General features: G+C 40.2%; 1 protein-coding gene across 2 annotated transcripts in view; it reads left to right on the forward strand.

The window, feature by feature from the left end:
• Positions 1-15,235, forward strand: part of KCNH8 (potassium voltage-gated channel subfamily H member 8) — a 1,076,212-nt gene that overhangs the window by 777,260 nt on the left and 283,717 nt on the right. For both annotated transcript variants that reach the window (XM_073630214.1, XM_073630215.1), the window contains exons 9-10: positions 7,417-7,616; positions 14,918-15,167. In XM_073630214.1, the coding sequence (XP_073486315.1) occupies positions 7,417-7,616; positions 14,918-15,167 (450 nt within the window). The remainder of the gene's footprint in view (positions 1-7,416; positions 7,617-14,917; positions 15,168-15,235) is intronic.

Below are 15,235 nucleotides of genomic sequence, written 5' to 3' on the forward strand. Positions count from 1 at the left end.
CCATCCTGCACTCACCCCTTCACGGTGATGGTCTCTCCCCACACTCACCCCTCCACGGCTTCCTCATGAGAATGCCGGAAGACAATAGTGAATATTAACCACTTGCTTACTGGGCACTTAAACCCCCCTCCTATCCAGACCAATTTTCAGCTTTCAGCGCTGACGCACTTTGAATGACAATTGCGCGGTCATACAACACTGTACTCAAACAAAATTTTTATTATTTTTTCACCACAAATAGAGCTTTCTTTTGGTGGTATTTTATAACCTCTGCAGTTTTTACTTTTTGTTAAAAAAATGTAAAAATCTGAATTTAAAAAAAAAAAAAATGTTTTTTTTTTTTTTTATATTTTGTTATAAAAAATTAAAACAGGTAATTTTTCTCCTTCATTGTTGTACGCTGATGAGGCGGCAGTGCACTGGTAGGTGGCAGTGATGGGAACTGATGGGTGGCAGAGATGGGCACTGATCGGTGGCAATAATGGGCATTGATCAGTTACACTGATAGGCAGCACTGCTAGGTGGCACTGTTTGGCACTACTGGTGGGCATTGATAGCTGGCACTTGTGGGCATTGATAGGTGGCACTTGTGGGCACTGTTAGGTGGCACTGTGGGCACTGTTAGGTGGCACACTGATGAGGCAGATGTGCCTCTTCCACTTCGGGACCGATGTCCCTCACATCTGAGCCGGCGATCGGCTTCTTTTTCTACTCACGCTGTCAGCGTGAGTAGAAAAAAAAACGATTACCGATCTTTTGTTTATATCATGTGATCAGCTGTCATTGGGGGACAGGTCGGCTTCGGGTGAGGACATCGCGGGCGCCCTGGACAGGTAAGTGTCCTTATTTTAAAAGTCAGCAGCTGCAGTATTTGTAGCTGCTGACTTTAATTTTTTTATTTTGCCGGCGGAACTCCTCTTTAATGATTTTAGTGTATTTTTAGTGAAAATAGTGATATGAGCAACATTTGCGCAATTATTGTGGAACCCAAAAAATCAGTAGCACTTTTGTTTTATTCCACAGGTCATGTGCTTTCAGAAAATGTCTAGTTTGAGGGGTCTTTTCAAATTCTGAAAGCTGTAAGTGAAAAATGGTAACCTCCGGATTTTTCGAGTAAATTGTTTTTATTTACAGTTTTGCGCACAAAAAGGTGTAATTTAAAATGTGCAAATATTTGTTATTTATTAACTCAATACAGTTTTAACTATTATATTTACTAGGAATTTAGAAGGAATTTTGTACATTTTGCCATGTATGAATCTACTATTAATGACTTTAGTGTATTTTTAGTGAAAATATTGTTTTGGTAAACATTTGCGCAAATTTCACAGTGCCTTAAAAATCAGTAGCACCTTCTTTTTATTCTACTGGCCATGTGCTTTCAGAAAATGTATAGTTGGGGGGGTCTTTTACAAATTCTGAAAGCTGTAAGTGAAAAAGATTTTTAAAGAAATTTTTGCGTACGTCCGATTTTCACTATTTGTCAAATAGGCGCAATTTTAAATTTACAAATATTTGTTATTTAATAACTCAATATAGGTTAAGCTTTTATATTTTGTAGGAATTTAGCAAGAAATCTGTAAAATGTGTTGTGTTTGTATCTGCTAATAATGATTTTAGTGTATTTCTAGCGAAAATATTGTTTTGATAAACATTTGCGCAAATATCGTGGGGCCTTAAAAATCAGTAGCACCTTCTTTTTAATCTATCGGTCCTATGCTTTCAGAAAATATATGGTTAGGGGAGTCTTTAACCGATTCAATACAGGGCATTTTCACCCCCTTCCTTCCAAGGCCAATTTTTAGTTTTCAGCGCTGTCGCACTTTAAACGACAATTGCGTGGTCATGCGACGTTGTACCCTAAAAAAATTGACGTCCTTTTTTCCCCACAAATAGAGCTTTCTTTTCGTGGTGTTTGATCACCTCTGCGGTTTTTATTTTTTGCGCTATAAACAAAAGAAGAGCGACAATTTTGAAAAAAACACAATATTTTTTACTTTTTGCTATAATAAATATCCCAATTTTTTTTTTAAAAAACAAATTTTTTCCTCAGTTTCGGCCGATACGTATTCTTCTACATATTTTTGGTAAAAAAATTGCAATAAGCGTATAATGATTGGTTTGCGCAAAAGTTATAGCGTCTACAAAATACGGGATAGATTTATGGCATTTTTAAAAAAAAAATATTTATTTATTTATTTTAGCGGCGATCGCAATTTTTTTTCATGATTGCGACATTATGGCGAACACATTGGACACTTTTGACACATTTTTGGGACCATTCACATTTATACAGCGATCAATGCTATAAAATTGCATTGATTACTGTGTAAATGTGACAGGCAGTGAAGGGGTTAACCACTAGGGGGACACAAGGGGTTAATATGTTTCCTAAGGGAGTGTTTCTAACTGTAGGGGGCAGGGACGTACAAGGGGAGGAGACCGATCAGTGTTCCGCTGTACTAGGAACACAGATCGCTCTCCTCACAACTGACAGGACGTGGATCTGTGTGTTTACACACACAGATCCACGGTCCGGCCTGGTTAACGGGTAATCGCAGGTGCCCGGCAGACATCGCGGCTGCCGGGCACACGCACCGGGTCCCGAGCAATGTGGCGGGCGCGCGCTCCCCCCTAGATGGCCGGGAATCCCAGGCCGTCATATGACGTCCACCCAGGATGGGAGATCCCATCTGTGGACGTCATATGTCTATGGCTGGGTAGGGAAGTGGTTAACAAACTCTCAAAGCTGTAAGGGAACAATGAAAACCTTCAGATTTTTTTGAGAAATGTGGTTATTTACATTTTTGCGTATGTTCAGTTTTTTTTACCATTTTGCAAAAAGGCATAATTTAAAAATTACAAATATTTGTTATTTATTAACTCAATACAGGATAAGCTTTTATATTTAGTAGGGATTTTGTAAAATGTTTTTACCTGCTAATAATTATTTTAGTGTGCCCTAAAAATTAGTGGCACCTTATTTGTATTCTACTGGTCATGTGCTTTCAGAAAATATATGGTTTGAGGGGTCTTTAACAAACTTTGAAATCTGTAGGGGAAAAAGAAAAAAGCATTGGAAAAATTGCAAAAATTGCCTGGCCACCTGAGTGTAAAAATGGAGCACATGGCCTGGCAGCGAAAGGGTTAATGATAGCTTGCTGCAGTTAAAAAGAGAAAGTTAAGGTCTACTAACTTTAAATAATAAAATGGCTTTTGTAGCAATTATGTATGCTAAACAGGGTGGTTCAGCCCTTGTGAAGCCATGGTGAAGCTCAACTCTTGCCATCGTTTTAGTTTTGCATAGATTTAAAAAAAACGAAATATCATATTTTAATTGTTGTCTCTAACCTCAATGGGACATTTTAACTCTTGTCCTGTGCTTTTGAAAACCTGTCACAGCAGGACAAAAAAAGGGAATAGTTGTCACTGTAGTAGAATGTCACAGTATGCTATTAAAAGCCTGATACAGTTTCAATCCCTCCCCACATTTCTGAAAAGAACATATTTTTGTTGCAGTCTCTATCCCAACTTGAGAGAGATCCCATTACTTCCTGCCCCAACAGGAAGTGAGGAGAAATCTTTCCAATCATGACACAGACCGCAATAAAAAAATGACAGGAAGTCAGGAAGTTTTGCCTGTAAATGAGCTTTGAAGACATCTAAAAAATTTAAAGTAAAGCAATCAGTTCCTTTTTTTGAGAACTGCCCAAAAAAATCACACGTGTTTTTCTAAACATTTGAATATAAGACAGCGGTCTACTACATTGTACATTGGGTATATAAAAGAATCACCCCTTTAAAATAATCATAGTTTGTTGCTTTGCAGCCTGAAATTAAGACAAACATAGTGTTTGTTTTATCCAGATGTATTTACTCAGTGTAACTTATCATATCTAAGCAAAAGATATAACACCAACATGGCAGAAAAAAAAAATAAAAAACAGAATCATTAAGTTGGATAAAGGAACACCCCTTGAGTCAGTATTTTGTTGAATCACCTTTTGCTTTAAATACAGCCTTTAGTCTGTTGGGATATGTCGCTACTAACTTTGTACATCTAGACTTTGCAATATTTTCCCACTCTTCTTTACAGAACCTCTCAAGTTCAGTTAAATTTGTTGGTGACAATTTGTGGACTGCGGTCTTCAAGTAATTCCACAGATTTACAGTGGGGTTTAAGTCTGGGCTCTGATCAAGCCATGCAAGGACATTCACCTTTTTCTCCTTCAACCACTGTGTGGTCATTTTTGCTGTGTGCTTTGGGTCATTGTCATGTTGGAAGGTAAATTTTCTTCCCATTGACAACTTTCTGGCAGAGGACAGCAGATATTCCTCAAGAATTTGCTGGTATTTTGCCCCATCCATTCTTCTATCCTGACAAGGGCAACCAGTCCCTGCTGCAGAGAAACACCCCCATAATAGGATATTACAACCTCCATGCTTTACTGTAGGAATGGTGTTATTTGGATGGTGAGCTGTATTGGATTTCACATATCATTTAGTGTTGAGGCCAAAAAATTACATTTTAGTCTCATCTGACCATAACACCTTTTCTTCAGAAACAAGCCTCACAATCTTCAAAGTGTGTTTTGGCAAAGCTCAATCAGGACTGCATGTGGCCTTTCTTGAGGAGTGGATTTTTTCTTGCAACCCTCTCATACAAGCCACATTTGTGGAGAATTTGTGATATTGTTGTCACATGCACACAATGTCACTCCTTGTCATAACTTCTTGCAACTGCTTCAGAGTTGCTGTAGGCTTCTTGGTAGCTTTTCTGACCAGTTTCCTCCTGGCTCTTTTATCCTGTTGAGAGTGACGTCCTGATCCATGGAGGGTCTGTGTTGTACTAAATACCTTCTACTTCTTAATAACAGACTTCACTGTGCTTCTAGGCATTGATAAAGCCTCTGAAATGTTTGTGTATCCATCTCCTGACTTGTGCCTGTCCACAACTTTATCCCTGAGATCTTTTGACAGGGCCTTGCCACCCATAATTAATTGTTTGCTTCGGTTGCACTTAGAGTTGCACCAATACTGATACTAGTATCATTCTCGGTGCCGAGACCAAGCATTTGCATGAGTACTTGTACTTGTGCAAATGCTCTGATGCCTAATCTGATACCTGGGCAGTAAGTGGATGATCGGTGCAGAGGTGAGTGCAGCTACAAACACCGATCTCCCTGTATAGATTTCAATAAAGCAACTGACAGGCGCTTCTCCTCCTATCCCTCCTGCGGCTATCGGCTGCTTTATTGAAATCTATACAAGGAGATTGATGCTTGTAATGGCCTCCATCACCAAACCGATCATCCCTGACTGTCCCCTGTGTCCTCCTCTGTGCTCCTAAGGTCCCCCGCCATGTCCTCCTCCAGTCCCCCTCTGTGTCCTCCTCCACTCCCCCTCCACTCCCCTTCCATGTCCTCCTCTGCTCCCCCTCCGTGTCCTCCTCCGGTCCCCCCTGCCCCGATCTGTCAGGATGGAGAGCAGAGGAATGAGCTGGTAAATCTGCCATTTACTGGCTCCTTCCTTTTCCGAATGTAAAGAGTCAGTGATCACTGACTCTGTCCGTTCATAACTGAGCATTGTAAACTGTGTTTACGATGCTTCTGTTTATGAATGAACAGGAGCCGCTGTCTCCTGTCCATTTATCTTTAGTGCAGCTGAGACTGCAGAGAAAGGGAGCGGGGAATCTGTGTCCTTAGTCCCTTTCTCTGTTAAAGGGGAGATGTCAGGGGTCTATTTAGACCCCTGATATCTCACCAAAGCCCCCCCCCAACAGGGTTGATAAAAAAAGAAAAAAAAAGGAAACATTATAATAAATATTTAAAAGAAAAATTGTAAAACAAATAAAAAAAAAAAAAAAACACTGACACTCAGACATGTTGGTGTTATATCTTTCACTTGTATGCTATAAGTTGTACTGAGTAAATACAGCTGGATAAAACAAAAACTGTGTCTGTCTACATTTCAGGCTGGAAAGCATCAAAATGTGATTATTTTAAAGAGGGTGATTCTTTTTCATACCCACTGTAAATATGAATGTGCTGTTAATGACATCTTTGTGTTAAAATATTTTACATTTGTCACTTTTTCTTATTTGCAGTGGTTCATTGTTTTTTATGAATTATGTAAACGTTTGTAGGCACTGCAATGCACATCAATCAAAAGTTACCTGCATACACTATTCAATTCAAATAGCAATACAAGCATAGGCATCCTAATCTATTCCTCATCTGTTCAAAAGCTGTCCGACTCCAATGCTTGCTCAAGGACCACATACAGGATCTGGAGGGAAAGCCTGCGTATCTGCCTACTGGAATAAGCTGCTTATTTTATTATTTTCCGCTACTTAGAAAAATCCTAAAACTGTAGAGTTATTTTACTAAAACTGAAGAGTGCAAAATCTGGTGCAGCCGTGCATGGTAGCCAATCAGCTTCTAAATTCAGCTTGTTCAAATAAGCTTTGGCAAAAAAAAAACTGGAAGCTGATTGGTTTCTATGTAGAGCTGCATCAGACCAGAAAACTCTCCCGTTTTAGCAAATCAACCCCTTTGTGACTACAATGCTACTGATCTATTCAGCTGTTTTGACCAATGGAGCAGTGCATACTGTACAAGCACATGCAGTACAAAAGGAGGTCAAAGCTGAAGTGGTATTAAACCCAAAAAGAAAAATTTGTTAAATTGCAGCCTACCAATTCTCCAGTTTGAGACAAACCATTTAACATTGATACAGTAGCTAGGCTCACAATGGTCAGCATGTACCTGTTTTATTACTTCATCCAGAATGCAGACACCCTAAGATAAAAAGTGTGTTACTGGCTGGATCACCAGGTGAAATAAACAACTCAAACCAATGCAGCCACCACATTAAATAATTGGTAAGCTTCAATAATATAAAATTTTTGTTTTTAGGTTTAATACAACTTTACATTTCTATAGATTGAGAATGCAAGTTTTTGCAAGTATCTGCTCCAAAAGAAAAAGTGTTGACACGGGTCTTAATAGTGTTATTAATTCCTTAAGAACCAAATTATTTACAGAACAGAGATATAATTCCAGACTTTTCTGATCATGTATATTGTAACCTGAAATTTACTTCCTTTAGACCTGCAGTTTACTTCCTTCTAAGCTTCCTCTCAAGCATAAGCTTGTACACACCCTTGAATGTTTATCTGAGGTTGCATTTGCTTTCATTTCATATGTGACTTATAATAGGGACAATATAGCTGTGAAGTGATGTGCACACATTCTAGGCATCTGCAAAAATAGTCAATGCTATTATTGTAAAGTTCATGCTGCCTTTTTTCTGTAAAGCATTAATGTACTCTGAAAATTAAAAATAACTTTAACATTTGTTGACTCCGTGCTCCCCAATAATTTGAAATCTAACAATATTTCCCTATTGATTTAGCCTTGATGCATGCCTTGGTTTTTGGTAACGTGACAGCTATAATCCAGCGATTGTACTCCAGATGGTCACTTTATCACACAAGAACCAAGGATCTGAAGGATTTTATACGGGTACACCACCTTCCACAGCAACTGAAGCAGAGAATGCTTGAATATTTCCAAACCAATTGGTCAGTCAATAATGGGATAGATTCTCATGAGGTAATGTACAGTTTATATTCTTCATTACCAAATTTAGAACACGTTTTTGGCAAGAACTGTTTAAAAAAAATGCTTTATAAATAAGTCTTAAATAAATTATTTAATAGTGATGCCAAGATGTTTCATGGAAACCATAACTAGTAGAGCAAGACTGTGCAATAAAAATGAAATGCTTGCTTCTATCTATCGATCCATAACTATTCTTCAAGTGTGTTCAAGAGCACATTTCATTTAGAGTTTAAAAAAATCAGTAGATGTCAACTTACTGTCCTTCTTGTGCTTCATAATATTCTCTTGGCATGACTATGGGTGTTGGAAGAGGGAGGTGTTAGATCTTTCCAGTGCTTTGCATTTTTTTATTTGAACACTGCCTATCATAAAGTACCCATAGAAAATATGACAGCCATCTGGTTCCACATAATTTGTCCCGAAGCTGATGACAAGCTTATGTCTGTGGCCTGCTGAACTTTGAATAGGGCAGCAATAAGCCTTTTTGTGATCAGACATGTTAGAAAGCCTATCACAATTGCCCTTGTACCTGCACTGATAAACTACTACAGCTCCCATTTCCTACTCCATCCTTTCTTAGAAGATTCCTGCTCAATCGAGCTGTGCTTAAAGTTATACAATAATCTATATTGTGCTTTTTACCTAGAGGCACTTAGATTGTGCACCGGTGTGAGACTTTGATCTACTAAAGACAAATAGAATGTGCACTTTGCAAGGGAATTTACCCTTAGCTTATTAAATGAGTTAAGGTTCTGCTAATTTCCATCACCCAATCATGCGGAAGTAAAAATATTACTTTTTAATTTTCCATTCACGTGAGTGGGTAAGTCAATTTTCACTATGACCACTAAGCTAAGAGAAAATTTCCTTGGCAAAGTGCAAATTCTCTTGCAAAGGCTTTTTTCCTTTAGTAAATTAACTCCTTTGGGCATCAACATGTGGGGAGGATATCCACATTATTCTGACGTGTCTTTTATATCATGGGGCCACTATTAGGGACCAGTAATGGGGCATATAGTATAGTGATTAGGTATTCTTAAATCTGATTAAATGCAGATTGCTATTTTGGACAGTTTAAGTTTCAATTAACTTTGTAGTAAGTGGACTTTATGAAGTTTACTTAATAAAGCAAAAGAATTATGTGAAAATTATAGAAACCCATTCATGTAAAACTGATATCTGATTAGTTGCTGTGACTTTTCAAATTATCATTGTTCCTTGCAGCATTTTTCAGAATAAGCCTATGTGATAAGCAACCTCAATGGTCAGTATTGAGCAAGGGGGAGAGAAAGACCATATTCTTGAATGGGATGACAGGTAGATATTTTTGTGCCAAAGTATACCCAGGATTTGGGGTAACCAGCCACTTGATAGCTATGACGTAGTGAGTAATATGCAAGTACCTGCAGGTGACTATTATGTGTTAGAAGTGACAGCCAGCCACTGATACAGATTCACTTTAACCAAATTTAAACATAAAACTAAGACCAAATACAATATAGGGGTATCATCATCCAAATTAGAACAATTAGAAAAATTGGAAAGGAGACAATTCCCCTAATAGTCTCCAAAAGGAAATGGACTATCTCGGTACCTTGGGTGAAATACACACGGATAAAATAAAGTTTTCATTTATACAAAGAGATAAAAACAGGGTATCCAGATACAAATAGGAACATCAATTCCAATTTCACACTAAAAAGTGTAATAAAATACAATCTGTCTAATACATGTGTTTCACTAATACTTGGTATACTTCAAGATGGAGACAGGAGATTTAGTGGGTCCTCAGTGAATAAATACTCCTCTACATGTTTCACGGAATTCTACCACTTCTTCAGGAGGCACAAAACTGGATAGAGTCTGAAATAAAAGTAACAAAATATAGATAATATCCAAAAAAATATATATAATGCAGCATTATATGCAAGGCTGATAAGTGGGGAAAAGGAAAAGCACTGATGTTTACCAACACACATGACAAGGCCAAGACAGTGGCACTGCCAACGCTCCCCTACAGTGGACATGTCGGACATATGTGGGTGGATGAGTTGATGCTATATATATAAAATATAAAAATCACAAATATTTGTATATCAAGGAAAGTGGCTTATAACCATGTGAAAGAGGGAAGAATAAGAAAGAAAGGGGAGCACACAGAGAGGGAGAAACAGGGAAAATCAAAGGAAGGGGAGAGGGATGAGGGAAAGGAAGGGTAAAATACATACAGTGGGGGAAAGAAAGGTGAGCAAGAGACAGAAAAGTGGGGGAGAGTTTAAGGAGGGGGAGAAAAGGAAGGGGAAAGAAAGAACGTGGGAGAAAAGGGGGGTGGAAAAGGGGGGGTGGGGAGAAGTGGGGAGGGGGAGGGAAAACTGAGAAAAAGATGGGGGGAGAAAGTGGGAAAAAGAGGGGGGAAGAAAAAGGGGAGGGGGAGGGGGAGGAGAAGGGAAAGAGGGGGTGAGGGGGGAGGGGGGAAAATGAATCCAAGAGCCCAATAAATGTTTATAAATATGGCTAACCTGAAATAACCAAGGGAAACCATACAAAGCCAGGGGGGAAGAGGGGCTGCAAGGGCACGCAGGAAGGTGTACTACCCCATATACAATTCAGGGGGGGAAAGATGGCTGGAAACAGCTTGCGGTACTTCAACAAAGACTGCTGCACATGGACCTAGAGATCTGAAATTAATAGGTCTCAATCAGGCTAGGATAAATGGAGAAAGGTCTGTTGCAATACTGGATCACTGTCCAACAGTAGTAAACAGCAGCCAATGGGGAGATTGTACTTGGACCATGGCTTGCCTGAGTGTGGATTGCTTATCATGCCCCCCATGGCAAACATCCACCACAGTAATAAGTGGGCTGGAGCCTGCTTAAATTGTTCCCAACCTGGCGATCGTAACACATACTGACCTATGTCAACATGTGACGTCGCCGGGTCTGATGCCCCACAGCATGCATGCACGAAAATTGTGCATGTGCATGCGCACAAAAATCGTGGACAAGCGGCCAAGAAGCCCAAGCCACAACAAGCGCAGGTGATGGTCGATCTCAAAAAGAACTCGGGTGACAGGCCCCAACCCAGAAGATCACATGCCCGCCGAGAAAGGGAAGAAAAGGCAATGCGCAAACATTAGCTCATGTGTGAGGACACCTTAAAGCAACAGTATCCCCATTATTTTAAAGATGCTTGAATCACTATATACAACATGAACACCATAGTGCTAAGTAGGGATGAGCCGAACACCCCCCTGTTCAGTTCGCACCAGAACTTGCGAACAGGCAAAAAATTCATTGGAACACGCGAACACCGTCAAAGTCTATGGGACACGAACATGAATAATCAAAAGTGCTAATTTTAAAGGCTTGTATGCAAGTTATTGTCATAAAAAGTGTTTGGGGACCTGGGTCCTGCCCCAGGGGACATGTATCAGTGCAAAAAAGTTTTAAAAATGGCCATTTTTTCGGGAGCAGTGATTTTAATAATGCTTAAAGTGAAACAATAAAAGTGTAATATCCCTTTAAATTTCATACCTGGGGGGTGTCTATAGTATGCCTGTAAAGGGGCGCATGTTTCCCGTGTTTAGAACAGTCTGACAGCAAAATGACATTTCAAAGGAAAAAAAGTCATTTAAAACTACTCGCTATTAATGAATTGCCGGTCCGACAATACACATAAAAGTTCATTGATAAAAACGGCATGGGAATTCCCCATAGGGGAACCCCGAACCAAAATTTAAAAAAAAATGACGTGGGGGTCCCCCTATATTCCATACGAGGCCCTTCAGGTCTGGTATGGATATTAAGGGGAACCCCGGCCAAAATTTAAAAAAAAATTGGCGTGGGGTCCCCCTCAAAATCTATACCAGACCCTTCAGGTCTGGTATGGATTTTAATGTATATAGTATAATGAACCACAGAAGCGAAAGTGCGTCCAAATTAGTATAGAAAAGTAGGAACCCTAGGGAAGGGAACCTATGTACCCCCCGATACAACAGGACTTTTTAGGCGAACCGAACAATTGCGTTTTATAGTAAAATTCTTATTTATTTTGTTAGAAAAAAAGAAGCATACAAACAGGACAAACTAGACATAGATCTGTACAAAAGTGCCTATACAGTAAATTTCCTTTCATACTGAACATTATATACTTTTGTCCATAAATTTGTCCAAAATTTTTTTTAAAAATGGCGTGGGGTCCCCGTGGCTTCTTTCTTCTATCTTCCTTCTTCTATCTTCTATCTTCTTTCTTCTATCTTCTATCTTCCTTTGGTTTCTTCCTCCATCTTCTTCTTCTTCTGGTTCTTCTGGTTCTTCCTCTGGTGTTCTCGTCCGGCATCATCCTCCGCGGCATCGGCGTCTTCTTTCCTTCTTCTCCTCGGGCCGCTCCGCATCCATGATGGCATGGAGGGAGGCTCCCGCTGTGTGACGCTTCTCCTCTTCTAGAAAGATGATCCCTGGTTGGCTGCCAACACATGCAGGAAGGGTCAGAACCAACAGATACCAAAATGAATGTGAGTATCAGCAACTTCTTAAAGGAAAATTTTGAAAGACTAAATAAGCCATATGTGGGGAGATCCATCGTTACATTTGGAGAAGACACGTCTTTGAAGCCCCCTGTGATCCCTTCATCTTCAGGCTGTCAAGGTCTTCCCCCTATTGCTAGTGAGCAATAAAAGCCGGTTTGACCCTCACAGTATATACTGTCCTGGGTTCAAACCCTCCGGTAAGCCCCCATCTTCACTGGCTGAGGGAATTGCACATTTTTTAGACACTGTGGTGTGATGTTTAAGAGTTGGTCCATCCACGCATTATTCAACATATATATGTGGGACTACTTAGGAACCAGCTGTGCATCATCTTTCTAAGACTTTTATGGCTATACGCTGGTGATGGTACTTTACACATCACTCACAAGTGGTGATTAGTAGAGTCTCTATGCTCACGGACTTTTATTTATATTCAATCTCTTCCAATGATGGACATTTTATCTGTTTTTTTCTTTTTTGGTTAAATTGTATTTAGAGCACTAGCTCTTCACCTCATTAGTTTGAAGGTGTGTCTTTCATTCAGCGCTACACGTTTTGGTTTCTATTGATTTGTTTGGCAATTATTCTATTTGCGGTGTTAGCGGCTTACCATTTGGAGCAAGCGCAATTTTACTACTGGTGTGCTTCTCCTCTTCTGACGGTTCTTAAATAATGGAGGGGCAGGGCCACCCGGTGACCCCGCCCCCCTCTGACGCATGGGGACTTGACGGGGACTTCCCTGTGGCATTCCCCGTGACGTCAGAAGGGGCGGGGTTATGTAACGGGTGACCCCGCCCCCCTCTGACATCACGGGGAATGCCACAGGGAAGTCCCTGTCAAGTCCCCGTGCGTCAGAGGGGGCGGGGCCACCAGGTGGCCCCGCCCCCTATTATTTAAGAACCATCAGAAGAGGAGAAGCGTCACACAGTGGGAGCCTCCCTCTATGCCATCATGGATGTGGAGCGGCCCGAGGAGAAGAAGGAAAGAAAACGCCGACGCCACGGAGGAAGATGCCGGATGAGAACACCGGAGGAAGAACCAGAAGAACCAGAAGAACCAGAAGAAGAAGAAGAAAATGGAGGAAGAAACTGAAGGAAGATAGAAGATAGAAGAAAGAAGATAGAAGAAAGAAGAAGCATTTAAATAAAGGAATTGTCAAAAACTGTCTCTTGTCATTTTTAACATTTTTGACAGTTTTTTCGTGAAATGGTAGGGGTACCCTTACCATTTTACACAGGGGGGAGGGCCGGGATCTGGGGGTCCCCTTGTTAAAGGGGAATTCCAGATTCTGATAAGCCCCCCATCCGCAGACCCCCACAACCACCGGGCAAGGGTTGTGGGGATGAGGCCCTTGTCCCCATCAACATGGGGACAAGGTGTTTTGGGGGCTACCCCAAAGCACCCTCCCAATGTTGAGGGTATGTGGCCTGGTACGGTTCAGGAGGGGGGCCGATCTCTTGTCCCCCCCTCTTTTCCTGCGGCCTGCCAGGTTGCGTGCTCGGGTAAGGGTCTGGTATGGATTTTTGGGGGGACCCCACGCCATTTTTTAATTTTATTTTAGCGTGGGGTTCCCCTTAAAATCCATACCAGACCTGAAGGGTCTGGTATAGATTTTGAGGGTGACCACACAAAATTTTTTTTTTTTTAATTTTGGCCGGGGTTCCCCTTAATATCCATACTAGACCTGAAGGGCCTGGTATGGAATTTAGGGGGACCCCCATGTCATTTTTTTTTTTTTTAATTTTGGTTCGGTGTTCCCCTGTTGGGAATTCCCATGCCGTTTTTATCTATTAACTTTTTTGTGTATTGTCGGACCGGCAATTCATTATAGCCGCGAGTAGTTTTAAATGACTTTTTTCCTTTGAAATGTCATTTTGCTGTCAGACTCTTCTAAACAGGGGAAGCATGCGCCCCTTTACAGGAATACTATAGACACTCCCCACGGCCATTTTTAAAACTTTTTTTGCATTGATCCTTGTCCCCTGGGGCAGGACCCAGGTCCCCAAACACTTTTTATGACAATACCATGCACATATGCCTTTAAAATTAGCACTTTTGATTTCTCCCATACTTTTAAAGGGTGTTCCGCGGCTTTTGAATTTGCCGCGAACACCCAAAATTGTTCTCTGTTCGGTGTCAAATGTCAAATTTTAACCAGATCAACATTGTACAAAAAATATAACCCCCTGTTAACCTGCAATGGATGCATAATCTGGACAGGAATAACCACATTTAATTGAATTAGTTTGTAAAATATTTCTATATGGTTGGGTTGCATAATTCTTTATATCTTTATTTGTTCAGAACTTGCCAGCCATAACTTTGCTGGGGCAATTATACATTTAGCAAATCCTAGGTTGTAGATGACAGTGCTTTTCTGTCTCATCATAGCTTCATTTAGTTAAAATAAATATTACAATGTGGTAGAGTAACACAAAGTTCCCCTTTAAAACAACATTTTTTCTTGCATGTTGCACAATGTTGCCCAAGTGTCAGTATTATCTGTATTGTCTGTTTTCTTTTCAGTAACATTTCTAGCTATTCTGATTGCCACAACTTGTCTGCATTACAGAAATCAATTTAGATTTTTATTACAACAGTAGATGCAGGATTATTTATTATTAAATGGTGACACAAGTATCCAAGTTAGAAATCCGTAGGAGAGATTTGTTACATCTCTAAATGGTTGAAAGCTTGATATCATGCTAAGCCTGAAATGATACATTTTTCTAAGCTGCATTAATTCCATGTCTGAAATTGACAGCTCCTGAAAGAGTTTCCAGATGAGTTACGTTCGGATATAACCATGTACTTGAACAAGGAGATTCTACAACTATCCCTTTTTGAGAATGCTAGCCGTGGTTGCCTCAGGTCTCTGTCTCTTCATATCAAAACTTCTTTCTGTGCTCCTGGAGAGTACCTACTTCGGCAGGGAGATGCATTGCAGGCAATTTATTTGGTGTGCTCAGGTTCCATGGAAGTTCTGAAGGATGGGATGGTGTTGGCTATTCTAGGTATGTACTGTAATAAATGTTTCAGTGCAATATCTTGAAATATCTTGAAACCTGCTGTAAAATGACCA

The sequence above is a fragment of the Aquarana catesbeiana genome, linkage group LG05, assembly GCF_042186555.1.
Source record: "Aquarana catesbeiana isolate 2022-GZ linkage group LG05, ASM4218655v1, whole genome shotgun sequence".
In the NCBI taxonomy this organism is placed as follows: Eukaryota; Metazoa; Chordata; class Amphibia; order Anura; family Ranidae; genus Aquarana; species Aquarana catesbeiana.